This window comes from Leuciscus leuciscus, assembly GCF_965113295.1.
Source record: "Leuciscus leuciscus genome assembly, chromosome: 9".
NCBI classification, from domain to species: Eukaryota; Metazoa; Chordata; class Actinopteri; order Cypriniformes; family Leuciscidae; genus Leuciscus; species Leuciscus leuciscus.
In genome coordinates this window covers 24,780,737-24,808,329 of record NC_138733.1, presented here as the reverse complement: position 1 = coordinate 24,808,329, position 27,593 = coordinate 24,780,737, and the positions used below count along the sequence as shown (strand labels likewise).

Genomic DNA, 27,593 nt, shown 5'->3' with positions numbered 1-27,593 from the left:
GATCTGCCTCATTCTCTGAAAGCTTTTGCTATTGCAAATTGATTTAATAGAACAGCAAACAAAAAGAAATGTGTATTCACATCACCTCCCAAGTATAATCTTACCTGAACATTGCCAAACTGAGTATCTTTCAGTAAATATTCTATTATCAGTTTTTACATTTCTGTTCAAAAGTTTGGGATCAGTAAGCTATTCAGAAAAGAACACATTTTAAACTGATCAAAAGTGACAGTAAAGGCATTTGTTAAAAGAAATATGTATTTCTTAAAAACGCTGTTCTTTATATTTAAAGAACCGTTTTTAACATTGATAAGAAATATTAACATTGATAAGAAATATTACTTGTGCACCAAATCAGCATATAAATAATTTGTGAAGGATCATTTGACACTGAAGATTGGAGTAATGATGCTGAAAATTCAGCTTTCCATCACAGGAAGAAATTATATTGAACAACAGTTCATTTCAATTGTAATAATTTATTTGCAATATTACTGTTTTTATAGTCAAATAAAAGCAGCCTTGTGAAAAAAAAAAAAAAAAAACTTTTGAATGATAATATACAATTAATGTATAGTGCATACATTAGGCATCTGACCATAGCGACGCACTGCTTTCATGTGTCCTGTATATGTTTGGTTATGGTAATGTCATATGGATTTAAATGCATCCATCCATCAATACTAAACTCACTCTCATTTAGAGCTGACAAACAATATTTGTGGATGTCAACATATAGAATTACAAAATGCAACTGTCATATTGTGTCTTCTAATGCCATGAGCAATAATTATGATGATGATGGAGGAGTGTAAACTAGGTTTGTGATCTGTAAATCTAGGTTCCAGTTTACAAAGTGCAATGCAGTTGATACAAATCAATAGTAAATAATTTTTTTTGTGTTATTGTTAGACATAATTCCTGTTACATAACCATTTAAAAAAAAAAACTTGGCAAAATGTATGTCATACTAAGGATCATAGAGAAAGATTTAGTATTAGTGCAAGGACACTGAAGGCTCTCTATATTGTATTGTCTGTAATGTTTTTTAAGGAATTGCAATGCAGATAATCACTTATTTATAAATACAGGCTGAGTACAACACTTTTATACAATATCAATAATTAAACTTATGCATAGTAATTGTAAATGATATGCATTTGAAAACTGAACACCTAAGTACAAAGAATTACAACTCTTTACAGTATTACTTCAAATGTACATTTGTTTATTTTATTTTTAAATTAAATTGACAAAATATATTTCTATAAATTTTTCAAACAGGTATGCATGTAACACGTGTAAGTACAGTTAATAAAAAAAAAAAAGTGGACTTAATTGTATTACTTTTAATGTAAACTTAGTTATTCCTTCTTTATTCATAATCTTCTTTAGAAATACATCATTATATTCATGCACATTTTTTCAAACATTTACCAGCAGTCTTGATGTTTGTTTGTTTTTTTATTTGGGCTCAGTGGGTGTAATTCAACTCTCTGTCCACTAGGCGGCCGTGTGGCTCTTTGTTCCCCCACACACTGATTCTGGCTGTGACAGATTTTTTCCCATCTCTTTGATTCATCCCCATATATAACAACACACTGCTAGTTCCCTTTCTGTGGGGATTTCAGGCGCTAAGGCATGAACACGCCGACCGGTACCGAATCGGTGTCGATGGAGATGATACATGCAGATGTGAATAGTCTTATAAATCCAGCGAAAATGAGCAAATAGTGTTTATATTTATGATAAAAGCGGAAAACGGGACGGATTGGGAACGTGCACTGGGGCAGTCTGCTTCTGTTCACCAAGAGTAAGTAGCTTTGTGTTTTACACTAGCTTGCGTTAACATTCAACTCTGCGAATTTCACGTTATGTTAGCGTTATATAACAGGTATGTAGTTACTACGCAGATAAAATCGCTATGACTATGTTTTATGGTTGTTTTACACGTCTTTGTTTAGAGTATATGGCTGTTTGGTTGCTGTTGTTGAGGAGTGTTGCGAACTGCTGCGGCCTCACGTCTTATTTACACTTCAATAGTATATGTTTATTTATATGTGAAGGGGGGTTTTGCTGTACGCGTGTTAAAAATTAAAGTCTGAGAAGTCCACATCTTGGATCTGAACCGCGCTGTCCTTCTGCCATCAATCTGATTGTTTGTGTTTTAAAAGCTGTCTGCCTAAACAGTCTGTTTGTACATCATAGACATCATAGAGTTCGAATGGAATTTCTTGGTCTGCATTGGTACGTTCCATATAGCGATGTCCAAGTCGTGAACGAATCGTTATTTTGAATCGGATCTTTTTAGTGAATCGGTTAAACCTGTTTGCAAAACTCTCAACGATTCGTTTTTAATCGAATGGAATCGGTTCGAGTGTCTTGTTTTTTTTTCGAGTTCGAGTTGTTATTGAGTCATCGACTCTTCTGGGACATGTTCGAATCGTCCAATTCCTGTTTAACCAATTTATGAACCAAAAATAATATATATTTTTTTGTTTACTTCCTAATGTTTCGGATTAAAATGTGAAAACCAACTCTGTCTCATATAATTTTATTTAAACAATTAAAATTGTTCATTAACTAAGTAATTTTATATCAGTGTTTAATGTAAACGCACCCATTTAGATTTTTAAATATATTTAGATTTTTTTAATTTGCTGAATCATGGCTGAATCGAACTGAACACGGACACATTCCGTTACAATAAATTATGTTATTAATATATGAAACAAGAATTAATTTATAATACGAAATGAAAATAAATTTTTAATAATAAAAAATAATATTCCTTGAAAATGTTAAAAGCATGTAGTTCGTCACATTATAATGAACTCCTGAATCGTTTTTTGAACCAGTTCATTGAAACGAGTCATTAGAAAGAACCGATTTACGTAAATCTGGTGGCCTGGGCATAATTTGCAGATTCAAATTGAATATTTGGGCGTCATATGTCTGTTTTCTTTTAAGTGTATAAATCAGCATAGACACCGAGGCTCAGTAAAGGCAACAGTAGATTAATATCATGTTTTTACTCATTACACTTTTAACAGCTTCCTAACAACTTTACACAAAGGAAGCAATTTGATCTTATTTATTATTGTTTGGTTAAAAAATAAATAAATCTGAGACTAGATGTCTCTTGTGCTTTCTTGGCTGACAAATCTGTTCCAACCACAAAATAACTATTTTGTTTGAGGCCTTTAGTTTTTCCTTCGATTTCAGATCTGACAAATCAGTTCACTGTATAATCACTGTTTAACTTTATGTAGGTCAAGAAGTTAAAGTTAATATTTTTATTTAGTTTTTGCACAGTTGGAATTTGCTTTTTAATCAGTCAATCTAGCAAAACCTTTCTTTGTTATTTTCTGAAGTATACTTAGTGCTTTTTAATGCAATCCTTAGAAGAAATCGACCATCACATTTTAAGAGACCTTTGTTTGGCTTGTTAAGCACATTGCTGAGTTCAAAGATCTAGGGCCCTATCATACACCCGGTGCAATGCGGTGCCAGGCAAGTGTTTTTTGCTAGTTTCAGCCTGACGCAGTTATCATTTTCACGTCCTGCTGTTGTTTAGATAGCAAATGCATTTGCCCCCATCTGTTCGTGCTGGTCTGAAAACGAGGTGTGTTCAGGTGCATTGTTGGCACGTTGCTATTTTGAGGAAACCTGGTCTAATCTTGTCTAAAGTCAATGGCGCAGTATGTTTTTTTTTATGTAAAGGGCACATTAGTAATATAAGCCTATAGGCGGGTGCACACACAGTGTAGCAGCACACAAACACGCAAAATATTAAAAATAAAAGGATTTCAATATAAAAGATTATTATTGTTTACATAAAGATATGGGGGAATCCGCCTTGTCCCATAGATGGTCTGTTTGCGCGCTTTAACCTCGCACACGAGCAGATCTGTTTCCTCTCTGGAGAAGCGTTCAGTGCAAATTCCGCGACGTAAATAGCGAATCCACCATGGCGCGAGCACAACTGGCTTTTAAAGGGAATGGGAGATGAGACTCTGATGGGTTTATTGCACGTTCCGCCCAAAAATCACACATTATTTATTAAGAGAATAGGGACAACCCTTTTAGTCCATGCGCTGGGCACGCCGACCATTTTTCCCGTCGTTAAACTAGCAAAAGTGGATTTGGACACAACTTAAGTGCACTTGCGCCGTGCACTTTACACCATGCGCTTAGATCGTTAAAATAGGGCCCTTAGATGTCTGGCAGCAGCCATATTCCTGGTTCTCACTGTGTTATAAATGATGAAGGAGGTGGTGAAGGTCTGTCTATCGGACAGTGTCCACTCCTCTTCCTTTCAAGAGACTCTTGATTTGCATATGGCCACTGACCCTGTTTTTTGCCCTTCTTGAAGATGTTGTAGTGGTTGATGGACTCATCTTATCCACTTACACACCTCCCATTTTGTATGGCATTATCCCGTTGAAAGCTCTTAAGAATGTCGCTTGATCCACCAGGACCTCAGGGGTGATGAACTGGATGTAGGTTGGCCCTTTCAGATCTCCTCCTTATTGGCAATGTCAGCGCTCACTCATATTGCCTCCATGCATTAAAAAGCTTGCCTTGTTTATTTATTAATTTGTTTTTTGTGAGCGTGTGAATAGTTGCAGTCAGAGAATTTGGTCAGACTTTTGGGAATTAAGTGCAGGCAGAGCAGCCAGTATTGCTGTGGGACATATTCAGAGAGATTTATTCCTAAATGAGTTTAGTCCCAAAATAGCACATCACTGTCTAATGTGTTTAAGCCTCTGAATTTTTTTAATATGACCCTAGGACAACAAACTCCCAAGCCTCTTTTTAAATAATAGGAGTCATAATACAAACAATTATCATAAACAGATTAGTTTTGATAAACTGTATACAAATGTTAATAAATAAGCATTTTAATATGTCAAGGCTATTGGTTTGTAGTTATTAAAGCTGACAAGGAACGTTTAAAAAGATCTTCTCTATGTTTGTGTTCTCTTGGATTCAGGCAAGAGGTTTGAATCAAAAACATTGGAAATCAAAAGCAAAACCATACAGCGTGCGTGACCAATGCAGTCTAATTTCCAAACAAATTACTCTTATGTGCCAATTATTATATTAAACAGATTTAAAAGACGAGTTACCACCAGTTTGAATCAGTCTGATGAATGTTGCAACATCTTATTCACTTCCTGAGCAGGATTATTCACTAAAGCAAGTTATGTTTATTTTCAGTGTTCATATTCAATCAAAGCACTCACCGCACGCAAATTAGATGCTAAGACGTGTGTATCTATAGTCAAAAAATGCAAAAAACAGAAATGGAGATTAAAAACCAATACAAACGTTTTGGCTGTCTGCCTTCATCAGTGTTCATAAAACAAAAATACATAAGGCTACCTTTGTGCCAGTATTATTAATTGTGCCAGTATTATTATTGATTTTGCAATAATCTTGATTTTGTTTTCATTTATACCATGGTCTATCTGAATACTTGATTTTAATTGGCTGGAAGGTGTGCAATAAAAACGTTGAATGCATAGGTAGTTCCAAGTCAGTTCCGTTCTATATTAATGCACTGTTTTCATTGAAGCGCACACACAAATACGTCACTCGGAGATCTCCGATCAATCAGGAGCACAGAAACTTATCAATGCTGCCCTGTGACTTTTGTTAATAAAATAGCTTCACTACTGAATCGCTACATTATTTTTCTCAGCAACAAGGTGGTAACATCACTGGTTTTGAAGTAATTAAACTCACAGCTTCGTTATTAATAGAGAGAGACGCTGCACACAGATGCAGATAATTCACATCTTTCATGTCTCTCTCTCGATAATGAATTCATTATATACTCATTATGTTCATTATCTATACTATAATTAATTAATTAATTAATTAAAATACATTTACTATCTTACGCACTACTTTATCTCTGTTTCTGATTCAAAGCGGGCAGAGTGCTAGATCTAACAAGCCGTGACTGACGGAAATAACCGTCATTTTTACCCTTCCGGTTATATATTGTGCTGCAAACATCAGTAACAACTTTAAGTTGTCAATGCTGGCAAATGACCATGGTATAAGCGTAATAATCCACGGCAAACTGTGCATTAAACGATTTGAAATTTGAATGGATTTGTGTCTGTCTGCCTTTACCTCTATGTTGTGCAATACAACTTTAATGTTGTAAAACAGTGGATTATCCTTTACATGATACATTTTCATTTGCTTGAAAAGCTTGGAAATTGTAAGATTTATTTTTTTTTCTAATACTTTAATTAAGAAGAGGATTTTATGTTTTTAAAAGAAGTCTCATAAGGCTGCATTTATTTCATTAAAAAAAATCTGTTAAAACAGTAATATTTAAAAAATATTATTAAAATATTAAAATGTTATTTATTCCAGTGATAGCAAAACTGAATTTTCAGCATCATTACTCCAGTCTTCAGTGTCACATGATCCTTCAGAAATCATTATGCTGGTTTGCTGCACTAGAAACATTTCTTTAACATTTACATATTAATGTTAAAAACAGTTGTGCTGCTTAAAATGTTTTTGCGGAAACGGTGATACTTTTTTTCAGGATACTTTAATTGATAGAAAGTTCAACAGAACAGCATTTATTTGAAATAGACATCCTTAACAAATGTCTTAAAATGTTTTTGCTGTCACTTTTTGATTAATTTAATGTATCCCTTCTGAAAAAAATCATCAGATTGGAACTTTTATACACCTGTCATCTCACTGCATTTGCAATAAGTTTATGTATTTTGAGTGGGTAGTGGAAGTTTGGCTAAAAGGTGCTAATGTGCTTTCAGACACTGTCTTTAGCAAATGTTTTGTGTGTTGGGCTCCCAGGGGATAATGGCAGACTTTTGTTCCTTATGTGGCAGATGGCCCAAAAAAAGGTCTGTTAAGATCATCTTTAATGGGTTTATGGCGCGAGCCTAAACCGATGCACTCGGGGGGTTAATGTTAATGCCTTTTTAAGTTTTGGCCAAGAGTTTGTGGCAACAAGATCAATATGGCGTAAAGAAAATAAGAATGCATTGGAACAAGAAGATCCTCCAGCAGTGTGACGGGAGACATGCTGGGGGTGTCATAGTCAAGTCAGCCTTTTTCTTTCCTCCTTCCTGTTTCAGAAAGCCCAGTTCCCTCATGTTGGCTATGGCTTTGGAACCAGGTCAGAGGAAAGGAGGAAGAAAGAAGAGGAGGAGGGGATTGTCAAGCCCCTATGCTATTTGGTTCAGTGCCTGCCTGAATGATTTCTGCTCATTCATCTGACCTAGAGACACAAACGAAAGTGCTTTCCCACAAAAATACTGCGGATATAAACTTCACACACAAGCCTTTTCGAGTTTGCTTCCAGATTGAACGCAAAAACGGTGATGAATCAAACCGAACTGTTTTGTGTCTCTATTCAAGTGATTTTGCCAGTGAATGGCTTTGTGGCATCTATCCAGTCAGTGATGCATAGACACACATCCCATTACAGATAGCAGTGAGTTACTCCCTTTCAACCATTAATTATTCTACTTTTGCAGACTTCACACGTCCTTCATTCAGAAACACATGAGCAGAAGCAGCCAGACATCGCAGACGGCGTAATTGATTGTGCCTCTTGTCTAAGGTCTGTTTTGCAATTAGTTTTGCTCTTGCCAAGGTGTTGGAGCTGACTGGCTCGCTCAACTCGTGGAGGCTTTCCAGTTTCTCCCCCCTTGGGTCCTTTCTGTTCATCTGTTTGCTGAACAACCATATTTTTGCTTCTGACTGCTACATTTGCCTTTTTTGATTCAGAATAAAATCACCAGACCTAATATTGTCATTGTCTATTTGTTAACTTAATATTCGTCTGTTTATCCTAGATTGATTTTTGCACCCGACAGAGCAACCGTTGTCTTTAATCTGTGTTTGACAGTTTGAAGCCAGGCTGTGTCGAAGGAACGTAACGCCCTGATATTTGAGCATCCAGATTTAGCATTCTTTTGATCATGGCACGCACTGCTCGGAAAAGATCTTCTGTCAACAAGCCTGTGTTTTTTTCCCTTCCTCTCTTCGCTCTTGGTGAAAGAGAGTTTCTCTCTCACTTCTTTTTTTCCCCCTGGTTTGTTTCTGTTATCTTTTTTATCTTGTACTGATGTTGGTAGATAGTTTCCAATCTCAAAAGTGGCGCGGTGGTTTAACACGGTCTGCTAAGATGTTGTTTGGGTCTTCAGCATTTTTTGAGCAGGTTTAAACCATACTGCTCTCACACAAACTCTTATATTAAGGCACTTTAACGTTATTAGAGCTTTGTTAAATATTGATCACAGCACACACTTGAGGAATCATTATATGAAAGCTCGCCTGCCAATAATGCTTTTTATGTTCCTTTGAAGTCCTTCAGCCTCACAGCATTTGGAGGTCTGTCAGATTTACCGTTATTAATGCAAAGTGAAAAACGCCCTGAAAACAAGGCCTGTGAAAACACAACCTGCAGTCTTTAATTGGCCTTTATCGGCTGTCAAAACAAGCTGAGTGCAACCAATTTGGTATCCACAATCAGGACGGCTGGAGTCGATGGTGCGATTATGTGGGTCAACACCCAAAATGTGTTAATGTTTCCTTGACTTTTCATTAGCAATGTTTCCATTCACTTAGTTTTATGCGGATTTTGCATAAAAAACACTGGATGGAAATGCGAAGATGCGCATCAAAAAATGTATGCACTCAATTAAGGTGGATACATTTTATATCTGATAATAAGACATGCGCATAAACTACGCTGGAAACGCATTTACCGAATAAATCCGCAACAAAAAACGTCATGTGGCTTTGCCTCACCAGATCATGTGAGACCGCATAAGGCTGTTTTTTGTCTGATTTTGAGCTAAATTCTGACTCCAATAAAACAAATTTTTTTTGGGAGTCTGGATGATTTTCAGCTTTGTCATGCATCATTTGTCATGCGTTGTTCATGCAGTGGACAGGGGAAATGAGAGGCGATAAACCTCTTCTGATCGGCAATCGGATGGGCGAATGAATTTCTGACATGTCATAAATTTTGGTCGCCCCTCGTGAGGTTATCGCACAGTTGAAGCAGAGCTACGAACCAATTACCCTAAACTCAATGGTTTTTCTCTCACTGTGCCTGCGCGAAAACAGAAGTTAAACCATTTCATCTTTAATGCAGCAAGAAAGAAAACGAAGAGTGAGATCTTTAAATTCTGAAGCCATCAAACTAGCTGCAATTTAGCAAACTGTTTCTTACCTTCAGTTCGTGTTGCAAAATTGATAAACCATATTGCCCACATATTCCAAGCCACCTGCATATAGGCTACACCAGCACCTCTTTTATTAATTTACTTGATCATTAATTTAGCTACTTGTTTCACTTTTAACTTTCACTTTATTTACTCATTTATTTAAAATTTACTTAATTTTATTATCATGGGAAATGTGAACCGCTGTCTATGAAAATATGCAGGGAAAATTAATTGTAATATCAATTTAATATTAAAAATAATAATACTTTAATACATGCATTGGAAATGCTAAATCCTCTTGATATCGATAGCTGATATAGTGAGCCTACAAGTCGCAGCTCGATGATCAGACTGTATAGTGTGAGTGTGAGCACACAAACTCTGAGCTTTGGGCTTTACATCGCATGTGATGTAAATAAACCTAAAATTCTCGGGACAGGAGCATGTGTCCAAATTTTAATCTTAACCGTTCTATTTCATCAGATACGATCTGTAAACAGGGCTTTAAGTGTAAAATACCGAACTTGTCCTGTAAACTGAAGGTCTGCCAATTATGATGCCTCTTAACTACAAGCATGCTTTCTGTTAGCAAGCATAGTTTGGTGTTAAGTATTGAACACTCTTTCATTTCGTGTCCCCCATCAAGATCTACCCACTTTAATCCATCTCTGTCTAAACGATAAGACTGAACAGAGTTATATAATGCATGTGAAAGTGGACATCTCACATCCATGTATCCTCAGACCAGGTGATGGTGTTCAGGTTTTTCTAAATGGAGTGTTTAAAGCACTGCAGCATCTGGATGTCCACTGGACTGCAGCCAGCTTGCAGACAGGATATGATGTGTTTCTTTTCCCATAATTCGCATCATGTGTTGGATCTGGAAACCGTCTGTGCACCATGTGAGTTATTGACTAACCTGGATGAGTTTGCTAAATCCTTGGTTCAAGAGTTCATGACTGCTGTGGTTGGCAGTGGTTTTCTTATTCTGTGTCACGGGCATCATACTAGATTTCTTTTCAGATCCAGTTCCATTGATCTATCAGATTATAAAAAGGTGTTGGGTGTTTTATCGAATTTTTCAATATATTCAATAATATATTGCTGCAGATAAATTAAGTAGCATTATGTGTATTGTGTAAATCTCTTACATGTTTTTAAGGCTTGTATCTTTTTTCTTGCGAATATGATAGCTATATGTTGAGATATTTTAACCATCTTTGATTTAAATCTTAGTAACAAAGATCCCAATAGAGTTGTGTAGTTTAACTTATTCCCTTGAGTCAGTTCTTTTGAACTGTTTATTTAATTGATTCAGAAACACTTATTTCATGACTTTTTTTAATCATCGCTGAAAAATGTTCAACTGTGGTAATTTGCATGCTTCGAATGTTTGTGTGTGTGTGTGTGTGTGTGCATGCTTCAAGTGTGTGTGTGTGTGTGTGTGTGTGTGTGTGTGTGTGTGTGTGTGTGTGTGTGTGTGTGTGTGTGTGTGTGTGTGTGTGTGTGTGTGTGTGTGTGTGTGTGTGTGTGTGTGTGTGTGTGTGTGTGTGTGTGTATACACTTTAACAAACTTTAAATAAACTCTTTGCTGCTGTCAAATAGATTCAAATATGTTTTGTTAAAATTGTGTTAGTGTGTGTATAAATATTTGTATTTACTTTTCTTCAGCATTGATGGATTATGTTGATTTAAAAATGGCAAAAAATACATTTTGTAATGTTACAACAGATTTCTATTCCAAATGAATTCTGTTCTTTTAAACTTTCTATTCATCAAAGAATAGTTAAGCAGCAGACATGAAGGCTGTAAAGCATGTACTAAAGTGGATTGTGGTCAAAGGACTAGAATGTGTTTTTTTTGTTATTTTTTTCAGTTACTTATTGCCTTGTAAAAAGACAAACTGGCCAAAGTTCCATAACCTTTGCTTGTTTGTAAAACATCTCACTAAACATAATTCCTAAGCAGGTAACAGAACAGATTTATGAAGCACATTTAGCATGACTGGCTTACATCTGCTCCGAATTTTTTTTTGTCATGACATTGGCAGTGGAGACAGTGGGTTGGTTTTCTGGAGGAGCAAAATCGAGCTCTGGCTCCCATTAGTAAATATAGAAGGTTCTCGGATGCAGATCATAGTCATGTAAAAAATAGCTCAGTGGAATGCATGGCCTTGGCTCTGTGCAATCCGTGCCAACTCTGAGCGCACGCATATAGCCTATGTGCACTGCAAGTCAGGCTGTGTTCACCTTCAGTTCAAAGCTCTTTGATATCGGGTGTTAGTGATGGGTCAGACGGGTACTTCACAACAGGAAGTGAGAGTCTCAAGCAGGAAGGGTTAAGTAAGATGTTTAGAATTTCAGCTGACGATAAGCTCATCTATATTGACTACAGCTCTTTGTACATTATTTGCATCAAGCTCCAGAGATTTACAGCCCTGCATTGTGAACAGTAGTTTGCTAAATCTTTGGCACTTCTGATTTGTTAACATTCATTTTACTTTATCGAATAGGCTATAGTCTTTGCACTAACCATGCTACAAGTTTCTGGTACTTCTAAAGGCTTTGTTATGGAGCATCCTGTTCCCAATTTCCTGTCTCTAAGGATCCCTGATGGGAGTTGAAATAATGCAGAAAGAATTCCATACTGAAATATTCCGAAAGACAACCTAAATATAGTATTGGTTTTGAGGAGGATCTATTTACAGTAACCAAGCTGTGTTTTATGACCATGAAATTTAACTAAAAGTGTATTATTTTTATTATTATTATTAATACTGTTAAATGTTCCTAATTGCAGTGAAAACTCGCTGTTATTTATAGCTAAATATATAAACAGTTCACAAGTTTGGGGTCAGTAAGATTTTTTTTTTTTTAGGTATGCAGGATATATTGGCCACCATATTGATATCGGCCGATATGTTCATTTTTAACGTTATCGTTATCGGCCTGATAAGAAAAATTGGCCGATATATTAAAGTCGATAAATAATGTATTATTTCCTTCAGCTGAGACACTTCAGATGCGCACTGTTCACCATGATGGTTTTGAATTGCTTGAAATATAATTGGAATCACTTCAAAAAAGGAATATAGTCTGTCACATACAATTATAATGAGAACTTTAAAATTGTGTGCTTGGGCCATGGCTTTAAATGGTGAGACTTTTGTTTTTGTAACCAGGTTCTCAAAAATGATATAAAAATTTGGTTTTCGATTTATCGGCCAATATATCTGTTATCGGCTTCCAAATATAAAAAATTATCGGTATCGGCCAAAATGTTCAAATCGGTGAATCCCTAATATTTTTTCTTATGCTCACCTAGGCAGCATTTTTTTTTTTTTTTTTTTTGCAGTAAAACAACAGTAATATTATTACAAGTAAATGTTTTATTTATATATATTTAAAAGTAGTTTATTCCTGTGATGGCAAAGCTGTTACTCCAGTTTTCAGTGTCACATGATCCTTCAGAAATCATTCTAATGTGCTTATTTGATGCTCATGTAGCATTGTTTGCATGTAAGCATGTTTGAGGAATTTCAATACGACACTGCCTTGAAAGCACTATAGTGAACTGTTAAATAATTATCAGGATTTTCCAGAAGTCGCAGTTCTTCTCGGCTTATTTTTCTAAGTTGCCATTGCTACTAGCCAAGTAGGTCATACTCTTAGAAAACCACTCTTGTTTCTGTGACCTTTCTTGTTGTGCGTCGTCAAGGCATCGCAGCGTCTAAGCTGAATAAGTAAGTAGATGCAAAACAGGCACTGAGTTCAGTAGGGAACTATAACAATACCTTTTCACTCAAAACACAATCCTCAAGCCACTGAAACTGGCCACGAGAGGAATTTTTCCTCGATCACTAAACCGTGCTCCCCGTCTCTCTTGACGGCATCCCTGCAGGCATGCATACGCTTTCATGTCAGTGTACGGCGAAGCATCCTGTTTACATCACAAAAATGTCTCCATGCCAACAAGAGGCTGGTGAGGGGTGCTGGGTCCTGGCAGTGCCATGTGGGCTTGGCTCGGGCTCGGCTGTGTGTATTGTTTCAATAAAGCAGGGATTTCTCTGCCCTGCACTGAGAGGAGAGAGGAAAGGGAGTGTGGAAATGGGGCAAGGCATATGAGATCCCAGAACATCACAGCAAAGTTGTAGCCATGCTCTGCAGACTCGTGCATTTTTAGCATTCTTGTTTCGCATTTTAACAGAAAGCAGGTGGTTTGGACAACTAGATGTCGAGAGGACTGGGGCCTGAGAGTGGTCAGGATTTGCTTTCAGTAGTCTGAAGGTAAAGGAATGCACTTGCATCTAAAATTATGTTTTGAGCTTGGCAATTATAGATTTTGCTGTCTGTCACTAGTAGCCTACTGATTGGTGTAGGTCCTAAAGAGAACACACTGAAAATAGGTTTATTTAAACCTGAAAATAAACAATGTTTTAGGATTATAAAATTAGACATTTATAAATTGATACATTTAATAATGTATTTAAATATTATATATTTTTATGTATTTTTAACTTTTAAGTATATAAATAAAAAATAATAATATATATATATATATATTTATATTTATATTGCAGATTTGCAAATAATTTATATTAATATATTGCAGTATCTAGCTGGCTAACATAAATAATAGTTTGCACTGAAACTGCAAGAATGTATTACTACCATTCAAAAGTTCAGGGTTAGTAAGATTTATTTTTTTACGAATTTTGAATAAATTAGTACTTTTATTCAAGGATGCATTAAATTGATCAAAAGTGCCAGTAAATACTTTTACATTGTACATTTCAAATAAATACTGTTCATCATAAAATCCTGAAAAAAAGTATGTATCATGATTTCCTCCAAAATCTTAAGCAGCACAACTATTTTCAACATTAACAAAAATAAATGTTTCTTGAGCACTAAATCATCCTATTAGAATGATTTCTGAAGGATCATGTGACACTGAAGACTGGAGTAATGATGCTAAGAATTTAGCTTTGCATCCCAGGAATTAATGAAATTTTAAGATATATTTAAAGAAATTGTTTTTTAATTGTAATAACATTTCATAATATTACTGTTTTTCCTGTATTTTTGATCAAATAAATGCAGCTTTGGTTAGTATAAGAGACTTCTTTCAAAAATATTAAAAAGTCTTACAAACCCAAACTTTTGAACAAAAGTGTATGTGCTTATGAATTTATAGCCATCTTGGATTTGCATTTATTTCCAGCTATTATTGCAAATAAAAATAACTTTTATTATTATTAATAATAATAATATAATAAAGTTATATCAAATAAAATAAAATACATTTGTGGTGGGGCCAGTGAAAACATTGGTAAGTACAGATCTGAACTATTGGCCTGAATGTTCAGATTCCAAATGTTCAAAAATGTTTCTTAATCGTGAATTTAGTGTAATCATTTCCATATGTAGTATTTGGATACCCTTCCTGTCATCTAGCCCCTGGTTTCTCACCCGTTTATTTATTTCCTACTCTAGAATTCGGCTCTACTCACTAGCTTTGTCTGCTTATTTCTGCCAGTGTCATTATATCTGCGGATGTCATTATAGCCGTCTCTCAGGGATAGATGGCTTTGTAGCAACGTGTGTGGACTAAATACAGGGTGGTTAGTCTCCAGAGCGAGCCAATGAGAAGCATGAATTTCAGACCATTAACTGGTTGATGTTTGGCAGTCAAAGGTTTTTATAATGAACTGTTTCGTTTCAAACCGTCTTGTTAACTGCATGCCTCTGTATTTGTTTTTTAGTTTGAGCCGAACTAATGGGGAGATCACACAGGCGGACACAAAGCTAGAACGCTCAAGACCAGATCATCTACTTCCTTCGTGCCAGGGACTCCATACTGTCGTGTTGGATGCAGCTTAATAAGCAGAAGAAGAGAAAGAAAGGATTTCTCCCACTCCAGCGGACTAGATTGTTTTCGGTATGATGAAAAAGTGAACTTGAATAGTTCCAGAAACCAAAAAAAAAACACGTGAGACGGACCTAGAACTTTTGTGGGGGACATCGGCCTGAAGTGGGCGCCATCGTTTCCTACGTTGCATCGTTGGTCGGGTAAGGAAACGGGGATCCTGTAGGATGACCAGCCTTTTCCGACGTAGCAGCAGTAATGGAGGGTCTAGGGGTGGCGGAGGCTCGGCTGCAGGCGAGCTCAACAACTCCAGGCCCAACCGGCAAGTTCGACGGCTTGAGTTCAACCAGGCCATGGAGGACTTTAAAACCATGTTCCCTAGCATGGACTATGAGGTGATCGAGTGCGTCCTGCGCTCCAACAATGGGGCTGTGGATGCCACCATCGACCAGCTCCTGCAGATGAGCATCGACGGGCAAGGCTCAGATGACAGTTCGGATTCAGATGACAGCATCCCACCAGAGGTCAGTGTCTTTTAAAGTACCTATAATCCCCATATGATTGCATTACTTCAGAGGAAGACAAAAGCAGTGCTCAGCGCTAAGGATTTTTTCTGCAGGCCTGGTCAGGCCAGTGGTTTAAATTTGGACGTGCCCTGCAGCACAACAAAAAATATAATAAAATAATATTTTTTTCATTGTCTCATGTAACCTTGTAATAAATACAGTTATGGCTCCAAAATTTTTGATACCAGTGAAATTTAACAATGCTCGATTCTAATTTTAATATTTCTAATTTAAAAAACCACTTGCCTAACTAATGTACATTTCAAACATTATTAAAGACAAGCAAACGGTCAGTAATAAAAATAAGAACAAATAAATAAATTAGTAATAGCACAAATACTGTAGATGCATTTAAAATGAACAGTGCTTTTAGTTTTTCAGGTAGGTCTAACAGTGACCATTTCGTGAACTGTCCCATGTGTCTTTCGCGCTGGCCCCTGAAAAGTGACATTTTAAAGGTTGTATCAGTGATTTCAGGCCCACATTTTTTTTTATCACATTCATCTAATCTTTCCTAACGATCCGCTAGCTGCCCGCCCCATAAGCAGGCCGTCAAAAAAGCGCGTCTCTGTAGGCAGCCTAGGCTCTGAGATCTGCACACAAAAACAGGCAAAAGGGTGTTGTGAGGTTTTGAGCCAGCTTCTTCTTCAGCTCCGACTTCGCGTGCAGCCGTTCACGAGCACAAAACCTCACAACACCCTCCCCCTGTCGGTGATTGGTTGGAACACTATTTGTTTTGGTTTTGAGTGGTTGGTGAAACCAAATGTTTTTGTGTGCAGATCTCAGAGCCTAGGCTGCCTACAGAGACGCGTTATTTTGACGGCATGCTTATGGGGCGGGCAGCCAGCGGATCGTTAGGAAAGATTAGATGAATGTGATCTTTTTTGGGGGGGCCTGAAATCACTGATACAACTTTTAATAAATTAAAAGCGGTCCATTCAGCTTGTGCACTTAGCTGAATCTGTAGCAAACTACGTTTTTTGTCGCATTCTTCACACCTTATTTTAAGCGGGATATAATAATCAATACGTTTCTTACCCACTGTGACAGTCCTCTTACACCTGACTTCTCTGATAAGGACTGGGCCTGGAGACGGATCTGAGACACATTACGGTGTATCTGTCTGTTTCTCCATCTGCTTCATGGCCCAGTGGAGATGCTCTGCCATTAGAGTTCGATGCGATCCTAAGTGAAGCATAAACTGCAGTGCATTTTGTTTATACGTTCTGCCATGATTCTGTGTGTAGATGCTTTTAAGAGCATTCCCCACTGGTGTATTTTTTTTCTCTTGCATTATTTATAATTTTCTGTTTATATTGGGGATGTGTTGGAACAGTATGTAAATGTGCTTTACTGCACAGGCTGTTTGTATGAAAATCACAGCAAACACTGACCTGAGATGCAATAAAAAAAATTGTTTAGGTCATTATCAATTTAATTTGATATTAAATTACATTTAAATATCCAATTAAATAAAAAAATGGCTTGGAGCTTTTGAATAAAAACACTACTTTTTTATTTATTTTGATTTGAACATCAACAGTTGAATGTGTGAGCAGAGTCTACATTGCAGTAATTCATATTCTGTTTGCCGTGATTTTGCAGTACAGCACATTGATTAATAAAAAAAATATATATACATTTTGTATTTATCATTACCATTGTGTAAAAAAGATCCATTAGTACCATTTAGGATATTCACAATACCAAAATTTCACATTTTTACATTATATTTATATTTTAAAATTTAATTTAAATATTAACAAATTTATTTAAAACAATGGCTTGGTACCTAAGCATCCAGATTTTTTGACATTCCTTCTACCATTACTCGTTTTAAATTAATAGCTGACCAATACTAAATAAATGAAGGATTCTGTGCATTAGAAAAATCATTTATTTTTTTCTCAATAAAAGTTTATTGTTACTGCTAATTGCATTTGTTTTCTCTTGTGCTTTTATCAGATTCTTGAGCGGACCCTCGAGCCAGACAGCTCAGATGAAGAGCCACCCCCTGTCTACTCACCACCAACATATGACATGCACATATATGACAGGAAATACCCTGATGCTCCTCCTGTTCCTCCACCCAGGTTATAAACATTTTTGAGAGCAATTTTAAAAGAATTACTGAAACATCATCCGTCTTGGAAATAGGGTCATCACAGGTCCTTGTTCATTTAGTCACGGTTCTCTAAATTGATGCCCCCTGGTGTTCATATACTATAGTGCAATCCCTGTTGAGCCGTTTGTTTGCGGTTTAATAGCCAAGATGCATGTAATTCCAGTTCTCCACAGATGTAATACTCATTAATTCACAAATGTTTATTGGGTCAGACACAATGCAGGAGCTATAATTGAATTATTAGACAGATGTGAGCATTGTGAGTATTGAAACAAGTGCCATTGGGCTCTGTTATCTTTCAGATTTGAGGCCCAGCCTCCCCCTGGACACAGGCAAGTCCAAGGTTACAAAAACTGGAACCCACCGTTACTTGGCAATCTGCCTGATGACTTCCTGCGAATTCTGCCCCAACAATTGGACAGTATACAGGTGAGCATTTGTCATGTGATGCAACAATGTTTCAAAGTTTGGGGTCAATAAGAATTGTATTTTATTCAGCAAGGATGTGTTAAATTGATCAAAAGTGACAATAAAGACATAATGTTACAAAATAATTATATTTCAAAATAAGTGCTGCTCTTTTGAACTTTATATTCATCAGAGAATCCTGGAAAAAAAAAATATTTTCCACAAAAATATTAAGCAGCACAACTGTTTTCAACATTCATAATAACAAGAAATGTTTATTTTGCATCAAATCAGCATATTGGAATGATTTCTGAGGGATCATGTGACACTGACGAAGATGCTGAAAAATCAGCTTTGCATCACATGAATAAATTAGAATATTATAATAAAAATGGAATAATTGGATTTTAAATAATAGAAAAGTTATTTTAAATTGTAATAATATTACAGTTTTTTTTAAACACAGTTATACAGACTATAACTATAATGATAACAATAAAGATATCGTCCTAATAATCGTTCTAAATATAACAGAAAAGCAGAGTCCACACCACAACGATAATGATAACGGCACAACGGAGAAATTATATAATTGGAATCATTTTCAGAACGTTTTTTTTCCAGCTGATTAACGATAAAAACATTGACAACCAATCAGAATCCATCCTGCTTTAAAGAGCTCGAGCATTTAAAGCAGCAGATGTCAAAACTGCAGCGGACATTTAGAATAAACAGAACGATATCGTCCACTGGTGTGGATGCTAATATAGTTATTGTTATAGTTATCTGTATAGTTATCCTTCTTGGTGTGAACGGCCCTTTAGTTAGAGACATTGAAAAACATTTAAAAAAATCGTACTTGACTTAAAACTTTTGAACGGTAATGTATCGTCGACTGAACTAGAGTATCACACTGCCTTTAACACTTTTCCTTTTTGTTTAAGGTTTAAAGTACAGTCTGTATTCTCAGTTATCTAGCACAAACTCTGAATCCAGGCAGTTTTTTTTTGTTTTTTTAAGTGCCCTCTGGGCTCTTTTGCTATTCAACAATATAAAAAAACAAAAAAACATTAATAGTTCAGAAACATCTTTAGAGGTGCAGAGGTTTGGTCATTAAAACATGCTAATGCAATGCAGAAGTGCCGCAGGGAGGCCATTGTGTAGTTGCTTTTAAGCTCTTATGCCATATCATGCTCTCTGAATGGCTGGATTAACTATAATGGTGTTCTTGATCCATTGTACATATACAGTTGTCCTGCATATGATGAGTGTTCAATATGTAGTTCAATGTATTTGATATTCACTATGACAGCATGACAGTCTCATGTTATTAAAATTCTCATTTAAACAGTACGTGTTTTTAGTAGAGTGACAAAACAGCCTGTTTTTAAGCATATTTTCCTCCCTTTAAAGGGATGGTTCGGAGTAATTTCAACCTAGGGTCCTTTGCACCATGACCTCGAGCCAAACACCCCCCCATAAGACTTTTTTCCCTTGGTCGAACATTATTAAAGTTAGAGCTTATTTAGAGATATCAGCCGAATGGCTTAGTGTAGGCGCTATTGGATCCTATGATGTATCTCGTAAATTCCCCCACTAATAATGCCTGGAATGGTACCAAACTTATACAGTAGTACAAATAGGTTCTGTACTCATAAAATGAGGCATTGGAAAGTTTGTAAGTACATCAGGAGTTTATTTTAAAAAACAATTGGCTGATGGCTTATGCTACCGCTAACCCGGACGTCGAGGTCACTTCCGTGATTTGGGAAAAGCCCGTAAAAGTCCCGGCAGAAAGCGATGTAGTGTAACGATGCCCAGTTCCAGGAATGCACTAATATTTTGTTGGTAGTACCAGTTTGCAACAATTATTAGTTAACACTAAGTTGTCAAAACTTTGGAAAAAATTATTAAAAAATGCATCGCTTTCTATTACAATTTTAACCTAGTAGACAATTCTCTTTAGATGTTTTCAGAAACTGTTTATTTACACAATTTTACGACAGAGAACTGCACTAAAACAGCCTTGTTTTAAAGTTTGCTCGTTCTTTTGGATTTTAATGAAAGCTAGTCTGATTTTCTTACATATTCCGTACCCTTCAATATTCTGCAGGGCTCTCAGAGTAGCATCTCCATGCCCTCTTCCTCCTCTTCCTCCTCCTCCTCAGTACCCCAGAAGGACCCAACTGTGGCGGCCGCCACAGGAACAGGTGGAGCTTCAGAGCAGGAACGCAAACTGAAGCAATATTTGGAGGATGAGCGTATCGCTCTCTTCCTGCAGAACGAGGAGTTCATGAAAGAGCTGCAGAGGAACCGAGAGTTCCTCGTTGCGTTGGAAAGAGGTAGGAAGACACCCGCCCACACGCTAAATGGGACAATGAGCAGTTTCTGATACACTCTACTTCCCTTCCTTTCACAGTTCCACCTACACAAATCCTAAAGAGTGAATTATTATGCAAATTTACTCAGCCCGGCTGTGAACGTTAATGGTTTTGGTTTTTCTCCAAGGCCATTAGCAGTGTCTATTCCTCACAGCAAGATTTTGTTATGCTTTTTCATACACATTTTGTGCTTTTCCACACAGATTGTTTGATATACCTTGAGCCTATGAGCTGTCTTCTTTGGATGACTTCATATCCTCGTTGAATGCAGAATGTCAAAGACTTCCATAACACCTGCCTTCTATGTTTTAGATCGATTAAAATATGAGTCAAAGAAATCCAAATCCAGTCATTCATCAGCTAGCATGGAGAACTCCACAGGTAGATATCATTCACCTGAACTGTGGTTTTGCATTTTTGCGTGTGTGAGCATGTATGTCACGCTGTGTCTGGGTGTATAAGCAAAAGGCCCTGATATGCTCACAGCAAAGGTCTTTTATGTTCTTCTCTTAGGGCTAAAACAAGTTTTAAAAATACCTTTGCAGTGGTATACTGTTAGCAAACATCCCAACACCGCCAAAGCTGTTTGAATATGTAAATATGTTCTGAGTGCTTTCCTCTCAAAAAAAAAAAAAAAAAAACACCCCCAAAAAATGACAGTGGTGAGAAAACACCAGTTAAGAAAGCATCTGATCATGTGGATATGGATGTGGATATGTTTGCACAAGCTCTGCAATTCAACACGCTACGTTTATTTAGCACTTTATATACAGATTGCTTTAAAGTAAGCAGCTTTACGGTATTAAACATGAAAAAACAGTGACTCTATCAGAATTTCAGTTTCCACTATAAAGCCGCTCACTAGTTGGCTCTCTCATGTTTTTACTCGCGGACGTCTGACCTTGACGGACTGAACAGAAGAAATGAACCAAGGAATATTTCCACACAGAAGAAGAAGGAGCCACAGACCACACGTGCCTAATATGTAATCGCCACCGACCAATGGTAGTTTGAGGTGTTTACCAGCCAGAGCGAACTTTTCGCTTCGAAGTTGCGAATTCCAGAAACGAACTTAATTTTGACATGATTTTGTCAGAAAATACGTCACACCAGTTTGTTCTTCAATTTCGCTTGAAGTATATTTCACATTTTCCCTTTTCAAAACCCCTAAATTCTCAATAGTAAAATCACCACTATTACAGTTATTCATATTAAAGAAAGTGTCAAATTAAAATTGTAACCCATTTTGCAACATTTTTGTTGTAGAAATCAAGATGCTTTACTTTTTTTCCCTGAAACACAGGAGACCACTATGCTTCCGGATCTGTAGAGGCCTGCACAGCAGTCTCAGATGATGCTCTGTTCAGAGACAAGCTAAAGCACATGGGGAAATGTAAGTTCACCTGAAAATAATTGTTTATTAAAGATACTTGTTGAACATTAACATTTCTGTTGAATTGTAACATTCTTCATTCTCACCTGCAGCAACCAGGAAGAAGCTGTTTGAAATCGCCAGAGGGTTCTCAGAGAAGACGAAGCGGAGGAAGTCTAAAAGAAGAACGTTGCTACGGCATCATTCGTATCCTTCAAAATGTGCCAGAACCACTTTAGCTTAAATCAAAACAGTAGGAGTGTAAAAAATAAAATACTATGTGAAATCAGAATACTTTTAGAGCAAGCATGAAATAGAAAATAGGACAAAAATTAGTTATGAGTTATGATGCTGTGTTTTTAATGTTGAACTCAGTGGCTCCCCTGTTTTGTGTTCAGCGAATTCCCCAACAAATGCTATTTATGGTTCTTGGCAAAGTAACTTTGGTTCAGTTGAGTAAATTTAGTGTTGACTGTTTACTTTGACTGCATTTTCTCAGATTGGGCACTGCCAACTCCACTGCCAACCTCCTAGACGATGTGGAAGGAAACCCATGTGGTAAGACTTTCTCTCCAATTTTCCAAGCCATTTTTCTTAATGTCTGATTTACTCTTCCTGCCATTGATAGAATTTTCTGGCAATCTATGTTTTCGCTGTTATACGGTAGAATGCGCTATTACCCATCTTTTGAAATGGTACAGAATCTCTGGATCAAAACAGTCAAAAAGTACTGTAGAAACAAGTGATGGAAGCATTGCTTATGCACATGTTGTAGTCTTTGAAAAAAAAACACGATTTTCTCCTATCGTTGTTCAAATTATTGCTTTAACTTGATGTAGCAGAATTAATACCACAATAAATTAACCTCATACATGAATACAGTTTAGCAATGGAAAGAGAGCTGAAGCAGAATACAGGAAAGCGAGAAGTTGTAGCATTGTTTGAAATTCAGCAGATCAAGAGCTTTGAGCAAACCATCAGTTTCTAGTCTAACACACCCTTCTTCAAAAGGGGTAGGGAATAGGGATACTTAATGGATCAAGTAATTAGACTAAGTTTGATACTTGCATGTCTCGCCCTTTTGAATAAAAGTGTCCTGATGTAATTTGTTGAGGCTCCAGTTGATCTTTGCTGATGTTGTCTTGATGAGAGAGAACCAGTTGGAGTCAGAGGATCTTTGGTGAATGAAAAGACAAGGCCACAGCCTTGCACAAGCTTAGGGCTCCTTTGAAGACTTCTAGCTCAGCATCATCATCTTCACATCAGAATTTTCCAGAATCCCTGTGATCTTATGATCAGTGATCTTTTAATGTGTGAAGATGTCACATCCTCTGGAGGTGTGTGAGCCAATATGAAGTTGTTCCTTTGGAACAACTCTGGATCTATCTATCTATCTGTTTATCTATTTGTCTATCTATCTATCTGTCTGTCTGTCTTTAATTTAATAATTTAATGAGGCCATATTGTGAATTCAGTTAATTGTACAGTCCTGCTTTGGACTACATTTTTAATTTGGGATGCCGGGGTGTGTCTTTCTAGATGAAGAAAGTCAGCTCAGACGATTGGCTGCACAGGAAGAGGAGGAGCCACGTAAGGAACCACTATCATGGTGAGTGGCTCATGTAGTGAGATTCTTCACTTTCCTTTTTGTCATTTTTTTTGTATTTTCTAAACCCAACTACATGGGCTTCAGTGCTAATAATTAATCATCTCAGAGATGATATTCAAATTCGTTCCACTAGAATAAAAATCCTGCAACTGACATAGATATCGAGTAGTAACTAACCTCTTGCAAATTTCATTCCAGATCCCTCCTCTGTGCTCTTGGGAAATTAGGATTTCCATGGTGACCTCAGAATGACCCATGGCTTATAGCTCCTTATCTCAGCGGCTCCAGTGCAGGCAATCCCAGACTCGAGAGGGACAGCCCAGGCAGGACTGTATGATCATTTTGTAGCAGCCTTTTGCAAGCCTAAGATTATTGTTACCTACATTTGATTACTATAATAATTATTGTATTGTAACTGTTTGTTAATATTTGGTTTCATATGTAAAATTCAACAGCTATAGTACTGATTTCCTATGTATTTTTCTTTTTTATCTCTAATCATCTGAAAAGAAATTCCCTTTTATGTTTGTTAAAAAATATCAGTTACCTGAGGAGTTTCTTTCCCCATTTAAGTTTGATTTGACTTGTCACCATTAGAAAAGAGGCAAATATTTGATTTATTACTGTCCAGAAGTGACACAACTAACTGTCAGTTGTTTCAGCGCATTAGTATATAACTATTTCTTTATTTTCAATGAACCCTGCCACTCTCAGTCTAATCTGCACATTAAACATCAACAGCATTTCCTCAAAGAATGTACCCAGACTGTCACGTTTATTACTCAAAGGGTTCGGGTTTCTTAGGGGTTTGTTTGATCCTTTCTTAATCATTGCTATCAAGGAAAAAAACATTATTCAGGTCTCCATTTAGTGTGGTGTGATTTTAGGGTGCTGAATAGTCCATTTCCATGGCCCATTTTTACTTTTTTCATACATCATTAAATCAAAACAGAGTTCATTTAGATGAGTTGACCTCTCTTAAGTGGTCTCCGGCCAAGAAAGGCAATGCACACTGTCAATGCCAAAATTCAATTTGAGTAATTTTTACAGAAAAAGAGAAAGGCGAATCGCAGATCAACCAAAAAGTTGGCCTGCTTCTCATGTTTGCACTGCCATATCTGTTTTATAAAAAAAAAAAATTTCAGTTGTGTCTTTGTGAAAAGTGATTTGATTTGTTTGTTTGAGCCGATATAGTTGCCATCTGAACGTCTGGGTTTTTAAATATTTTTTTTTTATCTTTGAACAGAACAAGCGGAGAAATTTTTTAATGATTCTGTCTTTCAACCAACCAAAACGCTGGTTTGCTTTTCCTTGCAAATCACACTGAATGATTTACCCTAACGCTGTGCTTCCAGTAGGTCACGTGACTATGTCATAAGGTCAGAGGTCTAACTGTGATCCACCAATAAGAATGTGCCATTATGTTCCTTTTAGTGTTGTTCATCCCAGTATTGATTCAGTGTAAAGTAGCCAATTGGAGGACACTGTGTGACATTTTTGATGTTTGTTTGTGTTTTATGTATGTCAGATTGTCCAGCTGGTAAATCTGGTAGTTTGAAACCAACTAGTCACAGTATTATACAGTATGTGCCGAAGCACACTTTTTGGATTCCTCGATGGTACTGATACACTTCAAGCTTCTGAAATGGCTATTGAAACTTGCTAATTTTGTTTAAAGGGCATTATGTACAGTATATGAAGTCATGATCATGTTCATGTCACTTATGTTATTAAATGATTTTTGCCATTATTACAGATTATATAGGTATCCATAGGCATCATCAATGACGTATATTTCACATACAGTAATTATATGTTCTGTGAAGTGTAATAGCCTTTATAAAATATGTGCCAGTGCCATGCATATTTGCATGATGTTTTTTTTTAGATCTTTATGGATGGCACAGAGCAACAAGTCAGTAATTAGTTTTGAAAATGATGTGAATTAAAAGAACAAAGGTTTTGTAAGAGCAAAACCTTGTTGAGAGTAGCAACGCATACCGCACAGCCCATGTTCCCAACGTTGTCGTCTGCTATTTAGGGCAGGACTGTGTGATATTTTCCCTTCCATCCTGCTTTTTAACATATTTTATCCTCTCAGGGAACTTGCTCTCATTTCACTTTCTGCTAAAAGCACAACTAAAACTGAAAACTTCATAGCGCAGATGCTTCATTTGATATGCAAGGTAGCGCCGTCTGTTTACTAGTCATGAGGTTGATATGAACAATTCAAGGACTGTGTGGATGATCTGCTTCGGTATGTAGCCAAGTTCCTTTTCTTGATCACGTGTCCTTGCGTGTTTATCCGAAATGTTTTCAAGATCTACTTCTTCATCTTCTGTCTTTATATGGGAGAGATAGAGGAAGATGTGTTCAGAGAGTGTTGTGTGCGAGCCACGTGATTTTAAGTGGCTCTTAACAATTAGTGGAATGTAATATTTATACTGTATTAGAAGGAAACAACTGTACATAGTAATTGGCCATTTTTTAACAAAATATTTGATCTTGCAATTCTTTTTTTCTGTCCCCTTTCTTTTGAAGAATATTATTCTCACCAAATTAAGTTGACTCTTCCTCTATTTTTCCAAAATAAATGTGATTGTCCTGCATCACATCATTCACTTAAGACTATTTCAAGTTCTGGACTTTTCTTGCAATCCAGATGTTTATTAGCTATTGGAATAAATAATAAAATTGTTGTACTCTGAATGATCATGTCATTTTTCCCCCCTCCCAAAAAAGTAAAGTATTCAACAAAGATTCTAGGTAGGCTACAGGAGTACATGGAGTTGGTGTCAATAGAAAATGTAAACGATAAAAAAAAATTTAAAAAAAATGGTTACATGTTTTGCCGTCTTTAGCCTATAACTTGCAGAAAAAGTGTAAAAAAAAAAAAAAAAAACTTTACACATCTTTAGTGTGTGTGTGTGTGTGTGTGTGTGTGTGTGTGTGTGTGTGTGTGTGTGTGTGTTAGTTAAAATGTTTGAAACCCCTGTTCTATATAACTGCAACCAGTAGAGGGCAGTACACAGTCCCTTATCATGAGTTTGTTTTTCCTCTTTGCTGCATTTTTAGATTTAATTTACATACATTTTTCTTTTAAATGATTTACGTTCTTGGTTTGTTACTTATGGCAGACCACCCAGTTAGATGACCTTCTCTTGACCAACTTTCTGTGAACTGATATTTTTTGGAATTATCCAACAACTCCACGGTCATGGCTTCAGCCAAAGACAAAATAAAAACATTCCACTATCAAGCATCAAGTGAGCTAACATGGCAGGGAAAAAAAACTTCCTGTATCTAACACACTTATCTGTTTGACACACTAAGTTAACCTTTAAAGGAATAGTTCACATAATTTACTCACCCTCAAGTTGTTTCAAACATGTATGAATTACTTTCTTCTGCTTGAAAACAAAGGAAGATATTTTGAAGAATGTTGGTAACCAGACAGTTGATGTAGGCTAAATTGACTTCCATTAGGTGTTAGTGAAAGTTCTAGAAAACTGAGACGCTTACATGGATGTCATATTTCTAGTTTGTTTACTTCAGAAAAACAACTGGAGTTCTTGACATATCTGAATCAATAAAGATATCAGCGTAGGCTACTTATACTTGAAGTATATCAGGGTGGGGTGCACATCATTGCAATCTTTCAAAATAAACACAAAACATAATAAAGTAATAAAGTGTTTTTCCTCATTGTTTACACTTAGCATACAGTGTGTCTATTCAGGAAAAATGTAATAATAATTCAACAACAAAAGTTTCAACAGGAGGAAAAAAATGCTATGGAAGTCAATGGGGTCCATCAACTGGTTACTGACATTCTTCAAAATATCTTCTTTTGTGTTTAAGCAGAAGAAAGAAATTCATACATGTTTGAAGCAACTTGAGGGTGAGCAAATTACGACAGAATTTTCATTTTTAAGTGAACTAGGCTATTCCTTTAAGAAATGTCCTTCTTAAAGGTATAGCGGAGGATCTTTCCAAATTTTAGATAAGACCCGCCCTCTCCACTTTTT

General features: G+C 36.5%; 1 protein-coding gene across 4 annotated transcripts; it reads left to right on the top strand.

Annotated features, from left to right (window-relative positions):
• Nucleotides 1-1,564: 1,564 nt before the first annotated feature.
• cuedc1b (CUE domain containing 1b) lies at nt 1,565-26,274 on the top strand (the record flags this gene model as incomplete). 4 transcript variants are annotated; one of them, XM_082179071.1, is made up of 11 exons in its annotated part: nt 1,565-1,813; nt 15,001-15,628; nt 17,636-17,763; nt 18,098-18,224; nt 20,317-20,545; nt 20,897-20,965; nt 21,888-21,977; nt 22,070-22,163; nt 22,456-22,514; nt 23,496-23,565; nt 23,764-26,274. In XM_082179071.1, coding segments are annotated over exons 2-11 (1,164 nt in total). In that variant the 5' UTR covers nt 1,565-1,813; nt 15,001-15,331. The 4 variants fall into 4 exon arrangements, with proteins under 4 accessions (XP_082035197.1, XP_082035195.1, XP_082035198.1 ...); XM_082179069.1 differs by lacking the exon at nt 23,764-26,274 and having other exon boundaries at nt 23,496-23,569; XM_082179070.1 differs by lacking the exons at nt 1,565-1,813; nt 23,764-26,274 and adding an exon at nt 13,199-13,522 and having other exon boundaries at nt 23,496-23,569.
• Nucleotides 26,275-27,593: the final 1,319 nt, after the last annotated feature.